Below are 25,228 nucleotides of genomic sequence, written 5' to 3'. Positions count from 1 at the left end.
ATTATAATAGCAACATAATGGAGTTAATATTTTTATATAATGAAGTTTGTGATTGTGTCTTGTTTGTAAAATTAAAAAAAAAAATGAAACTACTTCTGCAAAGCACTGTCGAAGTAGTTTCAGTCATAGCTACAGATGAAACAATGCTATGGGAAAGACATGTTTAGTCTTGTAGGATTTATCCAGTGTCAGGGTGCCATGTGCTATATATAGAGCATAAGTTAAATGTCAATTTTCACTAGATTATAATCTAAGTAATAGTTTTGTTGCTCCTCCTCCCTCAAAACTATTGAATTTAGCTTCTTTTTGATGTGGCTTAAGGTCACCCAATTTATTTATTTACTCTATTCCAAAACTGGTACATCAGAATGAATGCAGTCTCATTCAAAGTAGTCACTGGGAGAGGATGTTGATTCTAGTGCTGATGTCAGTACTTGGTAATTTTGAAACAACTGACTTATTTTTAGAGATTTATAACAGTTTTTTAACAAACATTTCCATTAGCGCCTGATCTTAATTCTTTATAACTATCTGATCTTGAGAAAGAGGAAAGAGAAAAAAGTTTAGAGCCACTTCTGGAGAACGACATGAGCACTCAAACTAGGAAATATATGAAGACGTTAATGAGGCTCAGTGTTTCTTGCTTGACTTGAACACTTTGGTACTTATTATGAAGAATGAAAAAATTGCTCATGGGGACAAACGTTGTTAGAATAAAGGTAGAGGATGTCTGAAACTTTCTCTGTCACATTTTCTGTGAACTGCCAAGTAGAATATTTTAGCTAGGATAGTGTTTTTTCCAAGGCCAAGGTATTATTATAGTTGTAATTTGAACTGTACGCATCCCATAAATCCCTATAAACATCTTAAGAATCCAGTCTCATCTTTCAGCTTCTATAGAATGTCTGTAAATGAACACGATGACTTCAGAAGAGACCTCTGTGTACTGTGATGTGTACATTCAGCATGTAAACCTCATCGATTTTGTTGTGTAACTATGTACCACTCTATGAATGTTATCTAAAATAAAATTTTTGAATGATTTATCTGAATTGGGAATTTTAATACAGGGTCTGGAAAGTTTAAACAGAAACTATCTTTTTCTCAAAATAGCTTTCCCTGCAGCAAGCTGAACATTCAAAATTACTGCATTGACTTTAGAACCATGTTACCTAAAATAGCACGAAATTCCTCCCCATTTATGCCAGAAAATAATGGTCTCTCCTTTGTTAATAAACTGTCAGATGGATAAAGATGGCTGAAAATGAAAATATAGATTTATTTTAAACAATTTGGAATGAAGCAGCCCAAGATAAGATCTACCTGAATAACTTCTGGGACAGTCACTTTTGAAGGTTTTGCTCATTTGCTGCATCTGTGTGTTCTGGTGTATTTGTTAAATCGGTATCATTATCACATAGTCACACCTCATAAATATTTGAACTTGTGGTCCAAAATGCACATTTGTCCACAATTATAGTTAAGAGTATTTTTCTCTCTCCACCTACATATAACTTCATAATGATGTCCACATTTGCTTTCTCTAAGTTTCTGCTGTGACCACTGGCAGAAACAGCATAGCAAACCAGATGGTCTGTTGATTTGAGCAGAGAAATTCCTTGGCTCTCATTTAATTCAGTAGTTCTACTCAGTCTGCTCAGGGGAGTCTAATGAGGGAACATAAGGATGCTGCTGTTAGGATGAGGTACATTGGCAACATTTCTGCATTTCTTGCCTTCCCTTGGCTGGGTGTTGTCAATAGTTTTCTTACCTTTATAAAACCATTAAATGAATCATTTAAATAGTGAAAGTATTTTCCCATGTGGTACAATGTGTTTTTAAAGGTTGTTCTAGGTTTAAATCCTGTCCAGGGGTCCTCAATCCCCCAGGCTGCACACCCGTACTGGTCAGTGGCCTGTTAGGAACTGGGCCGCACAGCAGGAGGTGAGTGGCAGGCAAGGAAGCGAAGCTTCATCTGTATTTGCAGATTTGTAGCCGCTCCCCAGCACTAGCATCACTGCCTCAGCTCCACCTCAGATCATCAGGCATTAGATTCTCATAGGAGCTCCGGTCCCTGGTGCCAAAAAGGTTGAGGACCGTTGCTGTTATGTGTAGAGCGACTGTGAAGATTGCAAACAATTAATGTGTGGCGTCTGAAATGTTTTGGTGACTACCATGATTCTAATGTGGAAGGATTGGAAGGAGTTGGAGTGAAGTCCTGAACGAATGTAAGGACTCTCTTTGGAACTGGATGTTTTATATCAGAAGTTGTCAAGACAAACACCATCTTTGAAGAGATCCTTCACACGCTCATCTCCTTCTAGTGTTGTCTGCAGTGATTCCACTTTGCCCTTGTCTGATGTGGTGTTTTTACTTCAGTGAGAAAAAATTTATGTCAGATGCTGTTTTCTTTATAATTGGTCCTAATATCTAGAATGAAATTGTGCTTTGGAAGATAATACGAAATGTCAGTTTCTGATTAGTAAGGTTAGCAGACTCTGAATTGGAGAAAATAAAAGTGACTAAATATCTTCGATTTGAATTATTTATTGGAGTTTCAACTTATTGACTGTCTGACTCGCTCCTTCCTTTCTTTCCTTTATTGTTACTAAAGTTATTTGTTAGTCTATGATATGAGAGTTTATAGATATAAACAATATTACATTACTATGTCAAATCCAGTATTAAAAAATATCCATCTGTGGAAATATTGGAGATGAGGATGTTTGGGGAATACAGCATTCCAAATAACTGAAATTAAAAGAAAATAACTAAAAGAAGGCTTTTTTTTTTTAATGCAGAAAATCTGTCTTGGTCAGAGTAGTTCTGCAATAATGCATGCTTAGTACCATGCCTAAAACAGGGTGTTCATTTATAATTAATAGAAGAAAGCGTTCTTAAGGGTATTGTTACTTGACCCCTTAACTCGTTTAATAATTTGTCTCGGTATAGAATTTCAGGTTCAAAATAATTTTACTCTCAGAACTTTGAAGATATTAATCCATTGTCCCTCAGCATTGTTTTGAAGATAAAAAGTTTGTTGCCAATCTGATTCTTGTTTATTTGTAAGACTTTTTTTTTTGATTTGTTTATTGGTTCTTAAGCTTTACTTTGGAAGCTTTGTAGTTTTTCTCTTATTTGGGGTTATGATATTTCACTAAAATATGTTTAAATGTTGTCTTAAAACATCCACTATTCCTGCTCTAAAGTTGGTAGGTTCATTTAATCTCAAGCCTTTTATTCAGCTATTCATTATTTTTCCTCTTCTGTTTTTTCTTTCTGGGTCCAAATTTTGCCAAGCATTATGTCAGCATTGTGGTTTTGAGCAAGTTAACCTGTAACATATTTGATCATCAGTTGCATTATTATAAAGTGGAAATTATAATCCCATGGAGGCCAGTACCCCAATATGGCAATTATTCTTTCTCCTTCAGATGCCTTGAGCCTCTAAGCTTATCGTTTTGATCAAGGCACTTGAATCTAAATATAGAGTTCTGGCTCTTAAAGTGATGTCTGGGCTGTTTTTAGCATGAAGGTTATTGGACATGACTCTGGTCTTCCTCAAGGTAGCACTGGCTCATTTCTGAAGGTTTCTTTGGATACTGTAGCTTGTGTTATGTGGCAGACTCAGAGGTCAGCATAAGGTGAAGCCAAAGCATATATGGAAATGGGAGATAGAATGTTAAATAACTGGGTGACACTTAACAATTTGTAATAAGGTAGATGTCTGTAAAAGAAAACTGTGGGAGCTACAATATTTCCATATGGATTCATTTGATGAATAGCTGCCAGATTAATGTCCCAGAAGGACAGCTCTGGTCATGTCACTCTGCCTAAAAATCTCCATTGGATCCTCATTGCCTACAAAATTAACTTAATTAAAATTAAACTTAATTTTCAAATTGTCCAAAATATTGGCTCCAGTGAAACTTTCTAATCTGGTATCCTACTGTTCTCTACATATTCATTCAGTCTAATCAAAATGTATTACTCTGTTTCCTAAATCTAGCCTATGCTATTTCCTTTCCATGCCTGGAATATATTCCAGGCCTACAATTCTCTCTGCTTCCTGTTTACGCTAGTGAAATCCTTCCCTTTTAAGGTCTACAGCCTCTTCCTTTACAAAGTCTTTGTTAATCTCTTTAATTCTTTCTCTATATGGCCCAAAGCACATGATTTGTGCATCTCTTATAGCACCTAACGTTTAATGCCTTGTGCTTTTAGGTAGGAACTATACCATACTTATCTTTGATCTAAGGTCTAAGTGCTTCATGTGTAATGAGTGCTCAGTAAATATGGTCGAATAAATAAATGAATGAATGCATTTCAGTTACAGTGCATTGTAATGTTTTACATGGAGAAAAGTAAATTTGGAGGGGTTTTTTTTGATGGAGTTGACTGGTGACTAAATTGTGCTTTGTTGACTTTTGATTTTCGGTTTTTATATTATCTGTATGATCATTTTTTGATTTTAATGAGTAACTATAATCACTTGCTAACGACACAAGTATACTGTCAGATACTGGGGAAATCAGTTACTTAACTTCCAGTCCTTTCTTTTCAAGAGTATATGCGAAGAAAAATGAAAATCAAGTGTAATACTGCTTGTGATAGAAAATATTGTATGCATTTTAATGAAATTTCTTGCGCTATCTCACTTGTTTGCTTGTGGAAATAATTTGAAAATAAACCGACTTGTTACTTGGGATTGATGGTAACAAGTCTGCTGAGAGTTGAGGCCTATTTTAAAATATATTCTGTCTTCTATTTTACTGATGAATTTGAAGCTACTGAAAGATCTTATTCTTTAAATTAATGGAATTCCATGCAAGGAAGTGTATAACTTTTATCAACACTAACAATTTCTTGGTAGGTGTGAAGAAAGGAATAGGGCAAGACATTCCATGGGGTTTGTTATGTGTATTTATAATATTTTCAAGAAAAGCAGCCAAAACTTTGTGTCTTTAGTCAGCGGATGACATTAATTTGTGGCAAGTCAATGTATTTTTATCTATTTTTGCAACTTTGTTGATATTTAAGAGAAGAATTCTTAAATTTCCTGCAAAGGACTTTTGAATTCTAAGAATTTACTCCTAGTTGTCCTCCTGTTAAATATACACGTGTTAGCTTCTTTCAGGACATGAATGTGTTTTTAAGTTTATATTAATATTTTTATCCTTTATAAATGGAAAAAATACTTAAAATCACTTTGTGCAAGTAATTCATTTTGCAGATAAGGGTACATGCTCTGAAAGCTGGAAGAGGACTTGGGAATAAAAAGCCTTCCAACTTACAATACTGACAATATACATAATAATGATACTAGCAGCTAGTATGTATAATGCATATTATTTACTTATACTATCACTAGGAGGAAACTGAAGCATTGAGAAGTTAAGTAACTTGCTCAAGATCACTCACCATCATTAAGTGATACAGTCAGAGTTCAAATATGGGTCATTTTTAGAGTCTCTCAGCATAATCCAGAGATGTGACAGTCTGAAAATTTACTTTTTTTTACTGAAGCTTTTGAGTAAGTATACACCCTCTAAGAAAATAAGGGTTAACATTAAATCTAACATCACATTAGCATTAAAATGATTTCCTAAATGTTATTTCATCTCAGAGCATACCTATGTCACAATTCATTAAGACAGAATAAAACTTTTATTTTGGGGCTGAAAAATTTTCTTATTTAAAATAAAGATATGATGGAAATTGAAATAGAGTCAAACATTTAATAGTTTATAAATCAAATTAAATGTAATTCATTCTAAACTTTGGGTATTAATATAGAATTTGATTATAATGCCTTAAGTGCATGTGAGATCACCTAATTATGTTAGATTCTTAGGAAGACTAAACAAGTATGATTTTCAATACCAGTAAAGAAGGAGACTCCTTCAAATAAGATAAGTTCCACAAGGTGGAATATTTATAATCAAATCTATGAAGTAACTATTTCAATTTTGAAGTAAAAATGTGAATAATTTTTTACAGTTTCAGGTGGTTTATTATATAGCCTTTTACAATTTCTCCCATCTATTTTACGTTTACTTTTCCTTTCTTACCTTCTTTTGGACTAATGAACTTTTAAAAAAATACTTGACTATTTTACTCTATTATCTTGTGGTTTTACACTATTTTACTATTCCTTTTGGGTTTATCCTAGACTTTGTAACATGCATCCTTTACTCATTGAAGTGATACATACTATCACTGTTACTCAGACCAGTTAAATCTATTATTGGCCTCCATCCTCTGTGGCAATTTCATATACTTTAATTTTACATATATTTTAAACTTAATAGACATTAATATGTTCACTCAAAAATCATTTTGTATTACTGATATATTTACCTTTTCACTGCTTTTCTTGCATTCTCCAGTTTAAAAAAAGTCTGGAATAAATTTTCTATCACTTGAAGAAGTTCCTTTAATATTTATTTTAATGCCGTTCTACTTATGACAAATTATCTCTGGTTTTCTTTGTCTGGAAATATATTTTAAGGGGTATTTTCACTGGGTGTAAAATTTGAAGTTGTCATTATTTTCTGTTAACATACATGTCTTTCCATTGTCTTCTGACTTCTGCCATTTCTGTTAAGAAATCAGCTGTAAATCTGGTTTTTCAAAGATATTCCGCCCCCCGCCCCCCGCAGGCTACTTCTCAGATTTCCCCTTGTCTTTAGTTGGGTCTAGTTATTTTTATTTATTATTATTATTTTATTGATTGATTTTATATGTATAGTGCTTCATAATTCTTTGACTTGATGGCTGTCCTCAGTTTTGGAGTGTTTTTACCATAAGAAGAAAGTTCTTTAAATATTTTTTTCCTAATTCTTTCTCTTTGCCCTTATAGTCTTTGTTCCTTGCCTTATATGTACCTTATGCTCTTTTATCTTCCTCCCTTTTTTCCCTTCTTATATCAGTCTGAATTAGTTTACAGCAATATGTCAGTTCACTAATCTCATCAGCTATATCCAATCTGCCATTAAGGCCAGATTTTGAGTTTTTAAATTCGCTTTTGTACTTTTCAGTTCTAGGATATCCATTTCATTCATTTTTACAGATTTGACATCTTTTTGAATTCTTCATTTTGTTATCTGTTTTCTTGAACAAACTAATTACAATTATTTTGAAGTTTACATCTGATAACTCTAATATCTAGATCTTTTTCTGTGGTCTATTCTATCCTCATTCCTCTCCCCTTCCCAACCCTGTTTATTTGTATGCCAGTTGACTTGTTTAAATCAAATGTTGGACATTGTGTATGAAAACTTGAAGAAGTTTTAGATGAAATCATCTTCCTGAGGATATTCATTTTATTCTCTGATTGGATGAATCAGCTCAGTCCATTCTTGAGAGTAGCTTAGATGACCAAAGATAACTGCTACAAGGAAGTAGTGGATGATATAGTTTAATGATAAAAGGTTTAAAGCTAAGCAAATTTAGTTAAGAGGAAGGGAGATCTGTCTAAAAATAACAATGAGGAACAAGAAGAACCTCTGCCCACCACTAGGTCCAGGGACATGAGAAATGTGGGAGAGATTAGAGCCATGAGATGAGGGCCATATGGAAAACAGTGATCCTCTGTGATAATCAAAATTCAGTGATAATCAGTTAGAATGAAGGGGAATTTGAGAGAAGAGGTTGAATTTTATGGGATTCTGTTCATGACTAACTGAGACCCAGAGGCATAGTAAAAGGATTTCAGTAGCTAGGGAAATGTGGGTGATGAGGTCAGAGGAGGTGATGTATTGGTCCTAAGCGGAGATTCTGGGCTAGAGGGTGGATGACCTGGGAGTCCTGGGCTTGCAGTGGCTGTCATAAACAGGAAAAGGGGTATAAGAAGACTTGTCTAGAGGAACTCGGACAAATAATTATGGTACAACTGTAAGAAGGGAGAATCAGCACACAATGTTCTATGTTTTTCTCTTAGCTATTCCAGTGTAGAAGAGGAAGTGTGTGGTTATGGAGATATGAAGCTTCCACTTCATTCCTAGCGTTATCTACAAGAGATGAAAATAGGTTGATCTGACAGATATTCAGGAAGTAAAATTAGCAGGACTTGGCAATATAATGGATATGGGGTGCGAACAATTGGGGTGTATAAAAAATTACTCCCAAATTTGTGGTTTATGCAAATGGATGGATGGTGGTGCCATTTATTGAGCTAAGAGTACCAGGTTTGGGTGGCAGATGTTGACATCATGAGTTTAATTTGGACTTTTTGAGTTTGAGGTGCACTTGAGTCATCTAAATGAGAATATGAATTAGCCAATTAAATATATAAGTCTGTTGCTTCACAGAGATTTAAGTGTGTGAGCATCTGCTTATAAGGTGGTAATTGAAGTCTTTGAATAACTGACTAAAGGAGAGTCAACAAAGAAAGGCTAGTCAAGAATGTCAACATAATGCTGAAGAGCAAATAGAATGAATGATGAAGAAAAGTCCATTTTACTTAGCTTCAAGGAGATTATTAGTGAAAAAGTTGGACTAGACCTTTAGAGTAGAGATCTTAAATTATATTTGGAGAAGTTTGTTGGTAAAGAGAAAAAATAGATGTTTTAGCTGGGTAGGGAGGCACATTTTAGTATCTTTTGTTTTTAAATCCAGGGGTTTGGGTATATTTAAAAGCCAGTGAGAGGAATCTGGTTGAGAAAAGGTCAAATATGCAGGAGAAGAGATTATAAAGTAAGGCTAAGAAGCTGGGAAGGAAAGAGGGATGCATGAGTTTCCTATTTCCGTAACAACAAATTTAGTCACTTAAAACAATACACATTTTTGATCTTACAGTTTTAGTAATCTGAAATCAGTTTACTGGGCTAAAGTCAAGGTTTCAGCAGGGCTATATTACTTCCCGAGTTTCCATTTCCTTGCATTTTCTTGCGTCTAGAGGCTGCTAGCATTCCTTGGCTCTTAGAACCTCTTCACTCTGACCCAACTTCTCTTTTTACCCCGCCCCCTCTCTCTCTCTCTGCTTCTGTTGATGAATTGACTTCTCTGACTCTGACCATCCTGCCTTCCTCTTATAAGGACTCTTGTGAATAGATTGGGACTACCTCAATAATTCAGGATAATCTTCCCTTACCAAAATCCTTAGTTTAATCATATCTGTAAGTCCCTTTTACCATGTATGACAACATATTTATAGTTTCTGGAGATTAAGACATGGACATTTTTGTGGGAACCATTATTCAGCTTGCCACAGGGGGCAAAGTGTAGTTGGAGGGATAGACTCTAGAAGAAAGAAGAGAATAGTTTCTGATTTACTTGGAAAGAAGAAAGGTAGAACACATGTTAACTACAGGTGGTTTGTTCATCAGGCAGTGGAAATACACATTTTGTGGCTGATGTTTCCTATTTCCGCTTTAAAACGGAGTATGTTTCATTTGCTTGAGGGGAGATTCAACCAGAACATGCCTGCATTTAGCTAATAGTTAACAAGAGCCTGCTGGGAGCCTAGTGGGCTCAGGGATTCAAAGATATCAACACATGGTATTGATTTCTTTTCTGTAGATGGAGGTTTTGAGGATGTGCTAAATGACCATTTGACCAGAGGCGTTTAGAAAAGATTCCTGGGTACTAAGTTACATGAGACGACTTCATAAACAATTCAAATATTTGCTTATTGTTTAAGTAATATGGACTTCCTAAATACAATATATTTTAAAGAATTAGATAAGGTATCACAGAGTGCATTACATGCCAATACCAGAGATAACTGCTCAGAAGTAAAGAACACAGTAAGTATTCTTAAGGAGCCATGGTCAATATTTGAGCAGTCAGAGCTCATGGCACTCTATTTTTATTAACCACTTGACCTTTAAATTGACTAGTCTTATAGTTTTTTACATTGTAATTTTTATATGAATAGTGAGTGAATTATAAAAATTATATAAGTAAATACATTAAAATAACCACTTCATGATCATCTCTTTTCTCGATTTTGCTTTCCTCCCTAGAAATTGAGATTATTCAAAATTTGTTATAGATTCTTCTAGGTCTTTTCTATGGGTTTAGCTATACTAATCTATATATAAAAAGTATAGATACTTTGTTTTTATACAACTGGACTCACATAAAATTACTGTTCTATAATTTAAAAAAATTCAACGGTATGTTTAGCAATCTTTTTTTATTAATTCATATCTTAGTTCTATCAATTGCTACCTAACATTCTGTAGTCTGAATGCAATACATTTTCTTAATCTGTAACTACTTTCAATATATCAATCGTTTTCAATTTTTTTCTCTTGTAAACAGTGATGCAGTGAACATTTCTCCAGATGCCTTTCTAAATATTTATGTTAGTTAATCTGTATTATACAGAACCAGGAAAAGAGTAGTTATGTTGAAGGGTGTAGCTTATCAAAAATTTTATAGATGCTGCCAAATGTCCTTCTGAAGTCTGTTCCCATTCATTTTACTTCCATCGGTATCTGAGAGTACCGCTGTCTTCTGGTTAACACCAATGGTCTTTTAAATTTTATCGGTCTTTTAAATTTTTGTCCAGTAATGAAAATGCCTAACTTTAATGTACATTTCTCTTATTAACAGTGGGATTGAATATCTTTTCCCATTTATATATCCAGTGGTATAATATGTTAATGTGTGTGTGAATTGTGTGTTGAATCTGTCCTTTGTTCATTTTTCTTTTGTAATGTATTTACTTTTTTCTGTTATTTTTTAGGAACTCTATGTATTCTGGATATTTGTGCTTTCTTAAACATGTTGCACATATTTTCTCTCAATCTGCCTTGTATTTGAATTTTATGTATGGAGTCTTTTACTAGAAACATTAAAAATATTTATGAGTTAAATTTGTTTAATTTTTTTTTAATGCCTTGTAGGTCTTACTGAAGAAGGCTTTTACCTCCAGAAAATTATTTGACCATTCTTTGGTTATTTCTTCCAACGTGTGTATAAATTAGTTAATTTTTAGCAACTTCTCTTTCATTTTCTAATTTCGGAGTCCATTTTCGTGTGTCATGTTAGGTAATGCCAAAAACGAAATTCCATCAAGTAAATTTGAAGCTCTAATTGGCTTTATTAAGCAATCATGAATTGGACAGCATCCCATCTAGCATCTAGAAGGGTGCTTCAGTGAGTTGTATAAATTGGAAGATTTTTATAAAAAAAAGTTTGCCAGACAATTATTAGCAAAAAAAAAAAGAAAGGATTATTTTTAGAGTAGGTCATTATCTTTTGTTGGGGGAAGGGAAGAGCAAGGATTTATCCTGTAGATTATCTCTTCTTTCTATTGGAGGGGAAAAGGGGTGGAATGGAGATGGATTACCTCATTGGTGATAACCAGAAAATTCCAGATTGGTTAATTAATATTACTTTCCTGGTGAAGGTTGGAACTGCAGTTAAGCCAGGTATTAAGTCTGGGTTTGGTATTATGGGTTTTAGCACAAATGACATCATTTTGGGTCTGTGGTTTTCTTTTTAATGGTAAAGAATTTACATCTTTTATTTACTCCTACGGGTATAGTTAGCCGTTTTTGAGTGTCTCATCTTTTCTCTATTGATTTCAACTGTTGTATATACACATGGATTTGTCAGTACCTTTTTAAAAATTGAATGACCACAGTTTTCTAGTATATTGGGTATATCAGCTATGGAAAACCCTCCTCATTGATCTCATTCGTCTAACTTTCTTGCTATAATTGCACATTTTCTTTACTCTGAAACAGTTTGGATAGCTTAGACATTATTTGTTCCTTAAAAGTTTTGTAAAATTTCTCTGTAAACAAATTACCTGGGACTGGACCACTTTTGGGGGGAGTAGCTCTTTGATAACTTTATTCTGTGATAATTGATGTCTCTGAATTTTCTGTTTTCTGCATTCACTTTATGTAAATTATATTGTCCTAGAGAATTATTCATTTCATCCAGATTTTATTTGCATAAAATTGGGGCAAATAGTTTTTTAATATTTTTTTAATTGCTTCTTCATTTCTCGGTTATTATTTCTTATTTTGTATATTGGGATTTTTTTTCTTCCCCCTCCCCCCCCAATTTATTTCACTAGCTCTTTATCTATTTAATGATATTTTCAAAATTTTGGATGTTAATGAATTTATATTCATTCTTGTTAGTAAATATGTGCTTAAGTCTATGAATTACAGTATAATGAGATTTTTATCTGTGACCTAAAATTTGATGTTTTTTTTTAAAACCACTCTCTTAAAGAGAAATTATATTCCCTGACATAACCTTAAAGTTCAATAAGTAACAGTTAAATTAATTTTATTAATGATACCAGCCTATTTATATTTTTAATATTTAATATTTATATTTACTTTTTAATCCACTATGCTTCATGATTTGAAACTTAGTAATAATAAGATTCTATCGGATTCTCCCCTTTGCTCCTATAAGGTATGTTTTACAAATGTGTACTATAAGTTACCTAGATATTCATAATCAATATATTTGTTATTGTGAATCATACCATTTAGCATTGCAAAGTTTTCTTTATTGCTTGTTTAAAACTTTTCTGTCCTGAGTTCAGTCTTGCAAGATATTTTCTTCTGTTTTCCTTCCTTTCCTCTTTTCATTCTCTGTGCATTGCTTTTTCTTCTTTCTTTCCTTTCTCACCCCACCGTATTCCTTTGTTCTTCTAAGTTTTGAATCATTTGGTTATAAGGGTCTCTTATCCACAGAATACAGTGGAATTTGTTTTATGATTGAAATGAAAGGTTTTTTTTTTTTCTTTTCAATAGGTGAGTTTAGCTCTCTGATGTTTATTTAGATAACATAAAAGTTTAGTATTAATACTTCATATTATTTTACAGTGTGTTTTTTAAATTTATAGCTTTTGAAAAAAATCAGAATGGGTTCTGCTTTCTTAGCTTTGTGTTCTTTTACTTAGAAAGGTTTATATTTCTGTTGTCATTGTGACTATAAGTGTATGAAAACCCTTAATCCTATTGTTACTTTAAACATTATCTATTAATCCCCTCAGGAGGAATAATAAATTTTTTTCCAATCTGCTACCAGCTAATTTTAGCATTATAGAATAATTTACTTACATTCTCCTATGATTTATAGTTTTAAATATCTTTTGATCTCAGTAACATTCTGTGTTCTTCCTCTTTCCTCTTTCCTCTTTTCTTTTTGTTTGTTTTATAATTTCTGTATTGTTAAGGCTTACATTACTTATAATTTATTATAACAACATATTCACATAGGGATTTAGTTTTATAATTAATTTTGGTGTTTATTCTAGTTTTTTACTCTGATTTTTCCAACCATCTCTTGGATGACTACAGTTTAATCTTTTAATAAATTCCTGAAGAAGATCCCATGAGAACAAGATTTTGTGTGTTTGCATATGGTCAAAACTTTTGAACATTGTCTGTTGCCTTTATAATTAATGAGTTTGGCTAGATTTAAGAATCTCATATGTATTTTCTTTCCCCAAGGATTTCATGGGCATTAGTCCATCCAGTAGAGTAGCTAGAAGTTAGTAGGGTCTATTGAAACCTGTAGTAGAATGCTGTTGTAGAGAAATACTGTAACAGACCTGATCCCCCCTCCCTCCACTTATAAGCTACTAGAGCTTTTTGGCCTTGATGTCCAAAGGATTTTTTATATTTGAAGTTAAGTAACTTTACTAGGGTGTCTTACTCTTGACTGTTAAAAATGAGCTTTTATGGGGAACAGGTGCTCTTTCAAATAAAATAGTATTTAAAAAGGTTTTTATTTTATCTTTATATGTTTATACTTTTGTATTATTTGGTTTTCTTCTGTGGTTATTCCAGTTACGTGAATATAGACCTCCTTGTCTTTAGATCTCTGTGTCTAATACTTAAAGTTTTACTTCTTGTATCTGTCATCTGTTTACCTTAACTCTGATTTCACTATACATTTCAGTACATAATAATTAGATCTCTTGAGCTCTAACAGCTGATATTTCATCTCTTCTTATTGTGATGTTTCTTCTTTATGCTTTTAATTTTCTCCTTTGTGTGTAAACAGATATGATTTTGCTTCATTAATTTTTATTCTTGGTTTAATGTATGATCTTAAATTTTATCAGATCTTTGGTAGTACTTATCTTGCAGGTAGTCCTGATCTGCCATTCAATTTAGTTGTACCTTTTCTCTTTTCATTCATAGTATATGTGCACAGATTCAATAATGGTTTTACTATTCTTTATTATTTATCTTTAAAAGAGGTGGGTTTTTCTTGGAACATATTTATGGGAGGTTTGTTAAGAAAACAGCCATGGTCCACATACTAAGTTAAAAAGAATTTTCCTCTTTTTGTGTGTTTGAAGCTAGCTAGATATAGATAGATATAGATATACATTATATATCTCTATATAGATATCTATATATCTCTAATTCTTCTAAGCGGATGGAAATAGGAAGGTGTGAAATTTTTCTTAATATAATGACTTCCCACTTCTATGGAGGTATGGCATTCCCTGCAAAACAGATTTCTGATCTTCTCTGGTTTCTGTTATTTTTTGTGACAATTTTTATGAGGGATATTGATGAGAAATTAGATAATACTCCGATAACAGACTGATTCTCATACCTTGCATGTAAACATTAATTCTTCTCTAAGAAAGTGTTGAGAATTTTATTTTTTCTCTTCAAAAAAATTTCGCATCTTTTCTTTGAAAAATGTTCACATTTCTTACTATTTTTTTATTCAAATTACTTAATCATCTGTGAGCCCATTTGCTTTAAAGGCTTGTAGCTTTCATCATCTCAGGGAACTTTTACCTCTTCTTTCTTCTTCCACTTTTATTTTTTGTTATTCTTTCTGTAATTCTATATATGTTGATCTTTCTGGATTGTTCATCTGTGTTTCTTTTTCTCTTTTCATTTCTTTGACTTTTTCCTTTACATTATATGAGACAGTCTCTCAACATTATCTCCTATACTACTTATTAGTTTTGACTTCGTTCATTATAATAATAAGATCTTATATTGTCATATTTCCATACTCTTTATAACATACAAGAATGGTGTGGTTCTTTACTACTTTTGCTCAGCAGAGCATTCTGTTTTATCAGTGCTATAGCTCCTTGATTCTTGACCCCATCTGAGGCATCTTGTTAGATAGACTTTTAAAAAACTCTAATTTTTTTCCCCCCTGAATTATCTCTTACATTTTTGGAAGAAGTTCATATTTACATCGTTTTCCATGTTTGTTTTCTTCAAATGTTGAGCAGTCCTTGGTTGTCTGTTATTAATGTGGAATTACTTATTTAGAAATATTTTTTGTTTTGGTTGTTTTTTTTGTCTTTTGGAAGGTCTATGTTGCATTCTTATCAATTTAATCCCAATGACTTTCTAGATTCTAGAAATTCTTTTAATCAATGGTCTACAGAAGGTATCTTTCTTATATTCCCATATGGTAATAAAAAAAAGGTACTTATTTCTTAGCAAGAAAATATTTTTTCTTTTCCTTCTCTTTCTTCTTCTTCATGTCATTTTAAGGTTTTGGGGATATGAAGAAAGGTTAGGCATTTGTTTTCTGTCTGTTCTGTTGATCTAATCTCTAAAATTTTAATGACTATTTTTCTTAAGAAAACCTTAAAGTATACGAGATCTGAAGAGTTTAGACGAGCTGTTTACCTTTTTATAGCTTATACTTTTGTTAATTATAACTTGTGTTATACTCTCATATACAGGAAAAAATTAATGACTTTTGTGTGAATTTTGATCTTATTGTTTCTACCTCTTTGTCATTTCTAGAACCTTGACTTTCTTCTAACCTGGAAATCTGAGTTTCTCTCTCAGGCTCATATAGGTTATTCTGTTTTCCTTGCTTCCAGTTACCATTCTGAGAAATAACACAGTTTGTTTTCAAAACAGGTCAAATTCACATTTTATCAAGTATTGCTACCCTCAAGGACAAGAGTCAGACGCCTCAGCATGACATAGAATGAATATTTTTGACTGGTCCTTCCCTCCTGTTTTTCCATACTCATCTTTGTATACGTTTTCTTAACCTGGAATTATATTCATTCCCGAATCTTTTGTCGGTTACAAAACTTAACACATTGCCGTAATTATTTTTTAACTGTCCATCTGCCATAGAAAACTGTGTCAGGTGTAGAATAACAGGCACTTTTTAATATTTAAATGAACTATGGATTGCTAATGTTTCATTACTATGGCTTATAAGTCAATTCAGGAATTTCTTTGAAAGAAGAAATTTCCAGTTATAGTTTAAATCGATGAGAAATTCTAGAAATTCCTGTTAGAAGGAAAAGGCTGTCAGAGTGGAGGGGTAAAAATAGGATAGAGGTAGATCAGATCAGGCTCATCAAGTAAGAAGACTGACGCCGTGTCATATGCCTAGGGTAGTGAAAGGTCTTAGTAGAGTAAGATAAGCAGATAGAACTAGAGGTACAGAGTTTATGTCTAAAGATTTAGACTGTTAATTGCTATAGCAAAATATTTTAAGATTTTTTTGAAACTGGTGTTCTTTAGGACAGCAGTTAAATTTAGTGTTCACACTATTGACCACTAACAGAACTATGTCAGATAGTAAAAGAATATTCAAATGTTCCCGTGAAGAAGACCATGTACTTTTGTTCAGAATAAATCGTAAGGGTAGCATTTGTTAAGATGAGAAAAGAGGCTTGTCCGCCATGTGACAAGAGTGACTACTTTTTCCACATTGATTGTGAGTGAACATGACTGCGTATAAAGAACACTCTGCTAGGTATTATATATTATATTTTTGTTAGGCAAAAAACTGGGGCCTAAGAAAGGGTTTATTAGTTATCAAAGCGATGCATTAGTAAGTACAGAGCAAGGCATGAGAAATGGAAAAGTTTAAGTCCTAAAAAAGCACGAAACAAGGAATGATGTAATTTAGATGGGGGGAAGGACTTCTTGGAAGGGTAAATTTTGATCTGAGGGAGATAATGGACCTGGATAGGCAATGAGCTACCTCAGATGAGTAGCAAAATAGCACAGTACACAGGGGGAAGTGAAGGGACAGAGTGAGAGTGTGGCTTGTCTTGGGGTTTAGTGAGAGAACATTATAAACAAAAAGGTGAGGAATACAGAATGTGCTTTGGGGAGCTTCAAGAACCTTTTGCTGATCTTGATCAGGAAAATAGGTTTACAAGGCAGGCTTGGAACCTAGAAATTGACTGTGCTGAGGTTGGTTAGCATTCTTCTTCTGCCTGGATCTCACCTTGTACAGTACTTTGACTAACTGCTTTCATGTTGCTATATGTCAGCGCCTTGGTAAACAGGAATCAGGAGTTGATCAACTCTGAATTTCCCATAGCAAATAATATAATATTTTACAAATAGTAAGGTCCTCAATACATATTTATTAAGTGAATTAGTAAAACAAGTACTTAAATATATCAGAAACAAGGGCTGTTGAAAATGGCATATTATGGTAATTTTGTATCAAATTATATAGTACAGTATGGGAGAGAATATTGTAGAGTGGAATAGTGGAATGTCTTAGAGATGGCCAGATGAGGTTTTCACCTTGGCTTATTGGCTTACATACTTTGTAAACTTGAGAATGTTCTTTTGCAATACGGAATTCTATCTAAGACCATTTCTTTTTTCTGTTTGTTTTTGAATTTTTATAAAAATTTATTTGAACCAAACAAAGGATAAGAATTAATCTCCTCAGCTGCTGCAAAATGGGGATAAAAGTTATGGCCAACAATTTTGGACCAAAGACATGATGTATTGAATTAGCAGTAAGTTGTCTGTCGTGTTTTTGAAGACTTTATAGGGCAGGCATGTTGTGTAATAAATACAGACATAAATATGGGCATTGTTTTGATTCGAAGGATTTATTTTAGTGTTTGAAAAGCTCATTAGTGTGATGTAAAACAGCATCTTTGATTTCCACTCACCTAGACTCAAACCTTGAGTCAGCTTTGAGAAGCTCACTCTGTGTCCATATCAGTTATCGAGTTCTGCATATGCTTTTCCCCTTATCACATTTCAAAACAAATGCCATTTCCTCCTTGATGCCTGCCTTGATCTATGATCTCACCTCTGATGTGTCGTCTCTTCTATCTTGGTACACCCCTGGTACTTAGTATTTAATCACAATTAGACTCACTTAGCCCACTCCTGAGTGTGATTTGTTTAACTTAAAAAAAAAAAATCTCTATTTCACTATGAGACAGTGACCATACCTTATTCGTCAGCATCTTCTTACCACCTAACACAGTGCCTGGCACATTGTAGGTACTTAGCTTCATTATTTAGTGAGAAGAATTGCTTTGATTATGGTGGAACCAGAGACCAGAGATAATACTGCTTTGTAATATTCAAAAACTAAATTGAGAAAAGAAGAAAGAAAAAGTCAAATATTATAGATAATAATTGAAATTATGTAGTTACTGTGGGCTTTGTTATTCTTGGCCTGGCAAAAAGTGACTCAAAGTTAAATCAGAATCTTTTACTTCACAAATGCTAACTTCCCTCCCAGTATTAGTAGATTTTTGTTGGTAGTTATAGTTTTAAAAGACTAGGATAAATCTAACTGGCTAAGGATCTAACTGGCTAAGGATCTGTCAAGTGACTTTTTATATTAAGTGACTTTTCTTCCCCAAAGGCTACCATTGTGAAGGATTGCAGGTTTTGAAATTCCAAGTAAGGAACCCTAGAGTTTGTATAGAGCATGAGAGTGTTCCTATTTTTCTTTTGAGGAATATGATATCACCATGCATATAAAACACACCCAAAAGTAAAGCAGTAAAGTGAACTCTGCCTAATAGCAATCCAGATGATGAAGTGGAAAGTTTTTGTCTGAGTTGCTGAGGATCTTCCATTTTGCCTTATGACTACAACAGCCGTGCCATAATCTAGAAATTACATGGCGTTCCCCTCATGCTGAAGGTGGTGGATCCCTCTGTGTGTCATGGTTGAAGAGCACTGAGTAGGTGCTAATTAAAATGTCAGTTCTGGAGAGCTATTCTAATTATCAAAACTCAGATTAGCTTTACTGTTGCAATACCTTTTAATCATTTTTTAGTCTCTTTTACTCTTTATTTAGACTTTTTTTTGAAAGTTTTCTTGTTAGCAAGCAATGTTTAGTTGTGACCCTCCTCTAACTCCCTAAATAATAGAATACAATTTTTAGTTATTGTAAGAAAAAAAGCTCAGTGGTCATGAAAATTTTGAGACTGCTTTGAGTGGTGATTTTTGTTTAAATACTTTTAATTGAATGAAATGTGCTAAATCACACGGATCTGTGCTTTTTAAAAACATAAGCATTTGAGATTCATATATTATAGTTTAATGCCTCTTTTATATTTAATACTATTATTTAGGTTGATTGTTCAGGTAATATTTAACCAGAATATTTAAGTGCGTAACTTCAAGGATAGCTGAAAGGTCTATAATACAAAACTTTTAGCTATTTAAGAGATGAAATGCGTATATGTATATTAGAAACCTTTTATTATAACATGTAAATTAACACTTTTGGACCAGCTCTAACTTTAGGATTTTTTTGTGCCTCATATAATACATTCCAATCGACTCATTTATTAATTTCGTGAGTAGCATAAGTAAATTTAGTTCATCTGCCTATTTATATACTTTAAATAGACCAATATAAAGCGTTTCTTCTCTGCCATATGTTGAAATGTTTTAGTAAAATAAAGACAAAACTGCCTCGTCAACAAAAATGGCATTGAATTGCACTGTTTTGGAAAAAAAAGTTAAGTGAACTAGATGCCTGTTAATCTGGTTCTTTAAATATCATAAACAAAAGTATCAGAATGTGTTTCCAAGGACAAAGGCAGAGTTTTCTGGGCTTTGATTGGTTGCTGCCTTGTACTGTCCCACAGCCATCCTTAATTGGCTTTGGGTAGATTGGAATCACATAAGCAGGGTGACATTTATTGCTTTCCTAGTTGTTTCTTTGCACTGAGCCCTGAGATTCCTAAGGAGTAACTGTAAGAGATTTCTTTCATTTCATCCATGGTCTGTGAGAGGGGATCGTTCTAAGAGCAGGCATGAGTTTAAGTGCGAGAAGAGTCACTCTGCCTACAATAACGCCCATAGTGCTACAGAAGAGGGTATGTGGCTGCTTTTGCCTTTTTTCTTTTCTTTTTCTCGCCTCCCCCCATTATTGTGTGTTTATTAATATGTTGGAAATTTTAGTTACATATCCTGGGAGAGACTGTAATTCATTGAGGCTCCAGGTAATTAGAGGGTATATTATTGGAATTAGACTAGGGGAAAAAACATGCTGCACTAGAACATCTCTGTACAGAGTAAAAAAGCTCCATGTAAAAGCAGTTTGGTCTCGATCTCAGGGCATTGTGATTTAGAGACTGTATTGAAGCTTTTCTTTTTTTTTCTTCTTCTACTGTAACTTCAGGCCTCTTTGCTTTTAGTTCAGTAGGAAATCTGCTAACTATTACGTTTTCTATTTGTTTACTGAGGAACAATTTCTTTGTTTCACTATAATATATAATACGTCCATCTTCATTATTGGAGTATGTAATTGTTTTACTGTTTAAACATATGGCACCAGTTTATTATTGTCTGGTTTTTACCCGTTTCTATTGAGTTTCTTCCTATTTACTTAAGAAAAATTTTCCATTAAATTTCCCTGTGAAAAGGGTTTTCTGTTATTAATGCAACTAATCCTATGTATGAAAATATTTTATCTATTATTTTTTTGTAAAGATTATTTTCATGTCTTCCTTGTAGCAGTGTATTTTATAAGGTAATAAACACACCATGTAATGTAGCATTTCTGTAAAACTGAATATTCTAAACTTCCTGTAAATACACTAAATAAGAACCTAATATTGAACTCTTTCAAGAATCAAATCTGTTGCACAGAAAAAGAAAGGACCCAAACATATTTTTGGCAGTATTCTTTCTGAACGGTTTTGGTGACACTAGAAACTTGTAAATTTTTTTTTTCATACCCAGCTTTTAATAGTTAACTGTTAGTTAACTATTAGTGTATTCCATTAAGTCAGAGGTCATGGTTTAATTTATTCGAAAATGACAACTCTAACAATTAAGGTGGTTTTTTAAAAAAGAAGTGTCTGTTCTTTATTGTTTTTAACTTTTAGGTTTTCAACTTTCTTTTTTTTTTTATCAGATCCACTATTTATTCACCAGGGACATTTTACTTGGCATGAAATAGTATATGGTAATTTTGCCAACATTTGTTCTTTATCTTTCTTGATGCCTATCTCTCATTTTAAGCAAATTTAATGAAAAATCTTTTGCTCTGAGCTTGAATCTTTATTTTGATTTAGACTTGGCAGTGCATTAAGAATGACCATATAGGTTTCCTGACTCTTTAGGAATATGAAAAGTATTTTAACTTATATCAAATGTATCTTCTTATGTTTGATTTCTTCTTCATCAAGTTAATATTACAGTTTAGATGGACCAAGAAACATTCATTATGTCGTTGTTTTAAACAACATGTTGCTGTGGTGGAAAGCATACCACTTGGACTCTACATTTACTAGCTGTGTGACCTTGGTTTGGGCAAGTCACTTAAACTCTGAGTCATTATTTTCTCACCTGTAAGATAACAGCTGAGAAATTTTCATTAAATGTTCTCTTCAGTCTTATTTGCATCTGTAATTCTGTGAATAAAATAACATAGTTTGTATTTTCATGGTTATAGTGATGTATTTAAACCATCTCTTATTTTCTTAGTATAAAACATTAGAAAAAGATGTGATCATTTTCAAGGACTTTGAGCAGTTAGTCCAGGGAAAGTCAGTGTGAGTAAAACTTAGCTAGAAAATAGCTTTCAGCACTGACTAGTAAGTGGCAAACTAAGATTACCTTGGAAAGCTGTGATTACAATTGATGTTAATTCTGAGCTGCCACTGGACACATCATTGTGATTGCTCTTAGTCTCTTTAAAATAAACTCTTGCCAGGTTTCTATTATAATAATTACATAAGTCCAAATTCCCTAAGCCCAAATCTGTGTTATTCCTTAACATTGAGTACATGTATTAAATGTTCATATAATTTAGCGCATTATGACTTGCAGAAATTACTTTGGCTATTTCTTTGACCTGACATCTTAACTCCAAAGGACCTATTGTCTATAAGATTGTTATGACATTTTAGTATCTCTTATTTTAGGAATTGGGTATTTTTATGACTAAAAAGTATGCATCTACTCTGGTTAGACCATGACATTTTTTTTTTTTTCCAAAATAGGAAGTTATTCCACATTTGTAATTAACATCATTTTCTGTATGTACCGTAATATGATGGTCTTTCACATTAGTTACAAACATTTCTCAGAGTATTTTGGAGCAGCTTCTCATTTTCCCAAGAAAGCAGGTACTTTTCCCACAGGTTTGGCATAATGTTTGCACCTCCTGAATGAATAGCTCTTACAAAATAATTTGCCAACTGGAATCCTAATCATTTGAAATGCTAAGGGCATTTCTGACAATGCTTAGTAGCATTAGGGAGTAAATTTCTAATTAGCTAGTGTATCTGATCTAAATGTCCATAAGAGTCTCCTGACAGTGGTTAGGAACTTGAATTTGAAGTAGGGCCCTTAACAAGGTATGGATCTTTTTTGTAGTAGATCAAATAACACTTTGATCTATGAGAAACAGAATATTTTGGTAGACTTCCCTATTGAGCAAATCAGAAAGAAATTTTTGGCTTCCTCTAATTTTATTTAGAACTGATTTCCTTGATTTTAGTGAATTAAGGTTCTAGTAAAGAAGGTTTTATCATATCCCTCAGAAATTATCACAGCTTCACAAAAGGTTCTGAGTGAATCCTTTACCTTACAGCATTTTTCTCAGATAACTATCACAGCTTCACAAAAGGTTCTGAGTGAATCCTTTACCTTACAGCATTTTTCTCAGATAACTATCACAGCTTCACAAAAGGTTCTGAGTGAATCCTTTACCTTAGCGCATTTTTCTCAGAATTAAGGTTCTAGTAAAGAAGGTTTTATCATATCCCTCAGAAATTATCACAGCTTCACAAAAGGTTCTGAGTGAATCCTTTACCTTACAGCATTTTTCTCAGATAACTATGCCTTTTTTTTTCGTGTGTGTGTGTGTGTGTGTGTGTGTGTGTGTGTGTGTGTTTCCAGATGAGAAAACTGAGTCTCTTGCGGGTTGAGTGACTTACGCAAGGTCACCCAGAAGGTCAATGGCAAAGCTAGAAATAGAATCTAGGTCTTGTGACTTCCAGTGTGTTTCTCCTGGATACCTGTTACCTCCTGAAATTAATATGTTAATGAAATTTCCTTATGGTGTGTATAATTGCCATTCAACTTCTAGTCTAGAATTACCTTAGGCAAATCCGTTCATCTTTCTTTGTACCTCTACCAAGTCTCACAGGCTCCAGTATTGAAAACAATTGTTAAGCAACAAAACGAGCGATTGTGTGTGTATGTGTATGTGTGAGTGAGAGAGAGAGAGAGAGAGAGAGAGAGAGAGACAGAGACAGAGACAGAGACAGAGACAGAGACAGAGACAGAGACAGAGACAATTTATTCTCAGAAGTCTAGATGGTACATTACATCAAGAAAACATTTTAAGGCCCCAGAGAGTTAACAAAAGACTCAGGCATTGTAAAGTATAAACTAAGTACAATACAAAATTGACATTTTTTTTTTTTTTAATTGAAAGGCTGCAAGGTCAGATGTTTGTGTGGGTAGGAATGTTTCATGCCTCTATCAGATTAACACTGTTTCACAAATTATGCTTACAAGCATTTCTACATTCTTTATTCATACCTTAGTTGCAGAGATGTTGATCAACACACAAGACCCTGAAGTGTCTTCTGAAATCTCAGAGAAGCAAGGAATAATTTTTGGAATGTATTTTTCTTAAGATTCGTGTCTTTTTGAAAATCTGTAATTCACGAGTATATTATGGAGCAATGCCATTTATCAGAAGATCAAATTCCACATCTATAAAATAAAAGTTTGTTATATTTCCTTCATACAATTACAACCATTGCTATGGTTCTTTAAAAATGATTTTATAAAGAATGAATCAGATCATCATATCAGTATTTTGTCCTGAAACTTAAATATGTACAAAATCAGTCCAAATGTATGTAACATTCATTATGCTTCAGGACCTGGATGTACCGCAATTTCCCCAGCTTCGTAGGCAGCCTCCACTCCGGCACATTGTTTTTCTCCTTGCGCTCCAGTGTTTGCTGTTTGTCTCTCTGTGCTTTTGCTCCCAGTCTTTCGCTCTGTGGCCCATAGACAACTCCAGGCTCCTGTTTGCTTTTCCACAGGTTGTTTGTTTTCTATGTCCCAGCTTAGGCTGTGTACCATCTTGAAGTCTTCTAAGACTCTTTCTCATCTCTTAATGGTATCTTGATTCAGTATCAGTAGATGTGCCTTTGTTAGTTATTACTCAATTTAGTAATTACTGTCATGTGACATCAATTTTATTATTACCTTTTATGATATTTAAGTCTTATTAGGTCTCCATAGGTGTGTATCTTAGGGTTTCTGGTTTTTCAAATTTGACTTTTAGTCTTCTCTGTGTATCTTGGGGTTCTTTTTGTATATTTTATATTATTTGGTTTTTAAAATTTGTCTCTGTCTTACAACTAGGTTTTAAATATTTAAGGGAAAGGCTCTTTAAACAAAATACTTTGTTAGTTACAGACTGAATTTAATTTCATGTAATCATAAAACTCAAAAGACAGTATGTTAAACAGGGAAGAGATTTATTTTTCTTTTACTTCACTAGAAGAATCAGTCCAAAGCTAATGTAGCAGCCCCAGAATGTCCTGAGGCAACTAAGTTCCCGCTTGCCTGCCTTCCATTATATCTTCCTAAATGTCATTGGTTCTCTTTTCCTTTTATGGAAAGATAAATGCAAATCTGTTCACATTCCTACAAAATGGGAAGGATCAGGGTATGCTGGCCAGTTCCATCTGATGTTAATGTGCCACCTTGAAATAACCACGAACTTCTGCTTATATCTTAATGGTCAGGATTGTGTCACATGGTCAACCCTGGACACAAGAGAATCCAGGAAATGTAGGCCTTGAGCTCGATGCAGTGCCCTTCTCATCAGAATCAGGATCCATTAGGAAGGGAGAAGGGTGGCACCTTGTAGGCAACTAGCCACTCCCACTACAAGTGCCTTGGACATATTAGGCAATGGGTATATATTTGTACCTTGGATTTTTATTACTATCATGTCAGATATGAAACATGGTTATGTTTTTTGAACAAATATATTCAATTACTTATGACGATAG

At 33.4% G+C, this 25,228-nt stretch overlaps 1 protein-coding gene across 2 annotated transcripts in view; it reads left to right on the top strand.

Annotated features, from left to right (window-relative positions):
• The window catches only part of GRB14 (growth factor receptor bound protein 14), a 112,993-nt gene that overhangs the window by 31,711 nt on the left and 56,054 nt on the right, over positions 1-25,228 (top strand). The window contains exon 1 of one of the 2 annotated variants that reach the window (XM_006921133.2): positions 19,818-20,050. The exons of the other annotated variant lie outside the window; for it this stretch is intronic. Within the exon in view, the coding sequence (XP_006921195.1) occupies positions 19,988-20,050 (63 nt within the window). The 5' untranslated portion in view covers positions 19,818-19,987. Of the gene's footprint in view, positions 1-19,817; positions 20,051-25,228 lie in introns of those variants that run through there. 2 annotated transcript variants of the gene reach the window in all.

This window comes from Pteropus alecto, unplaced genomic scaffold (genome assembly GCF_000325575.1).
Source record: "Pteropus alecto unplaced genomic scaffold, ASM32557v1 scaffold3, whole genome shotgun sequence".
In the NCBI taxonomy this organism is placed as follows: Eukaryota; Metazoa; Chordata; class Mammalia; order Chiroptera; family Pteropodidae; genus Pteropus; species Pteropus alecto.
This window is presented reverse-complemented; position numbering and strand designations above follow the sequence as displayed.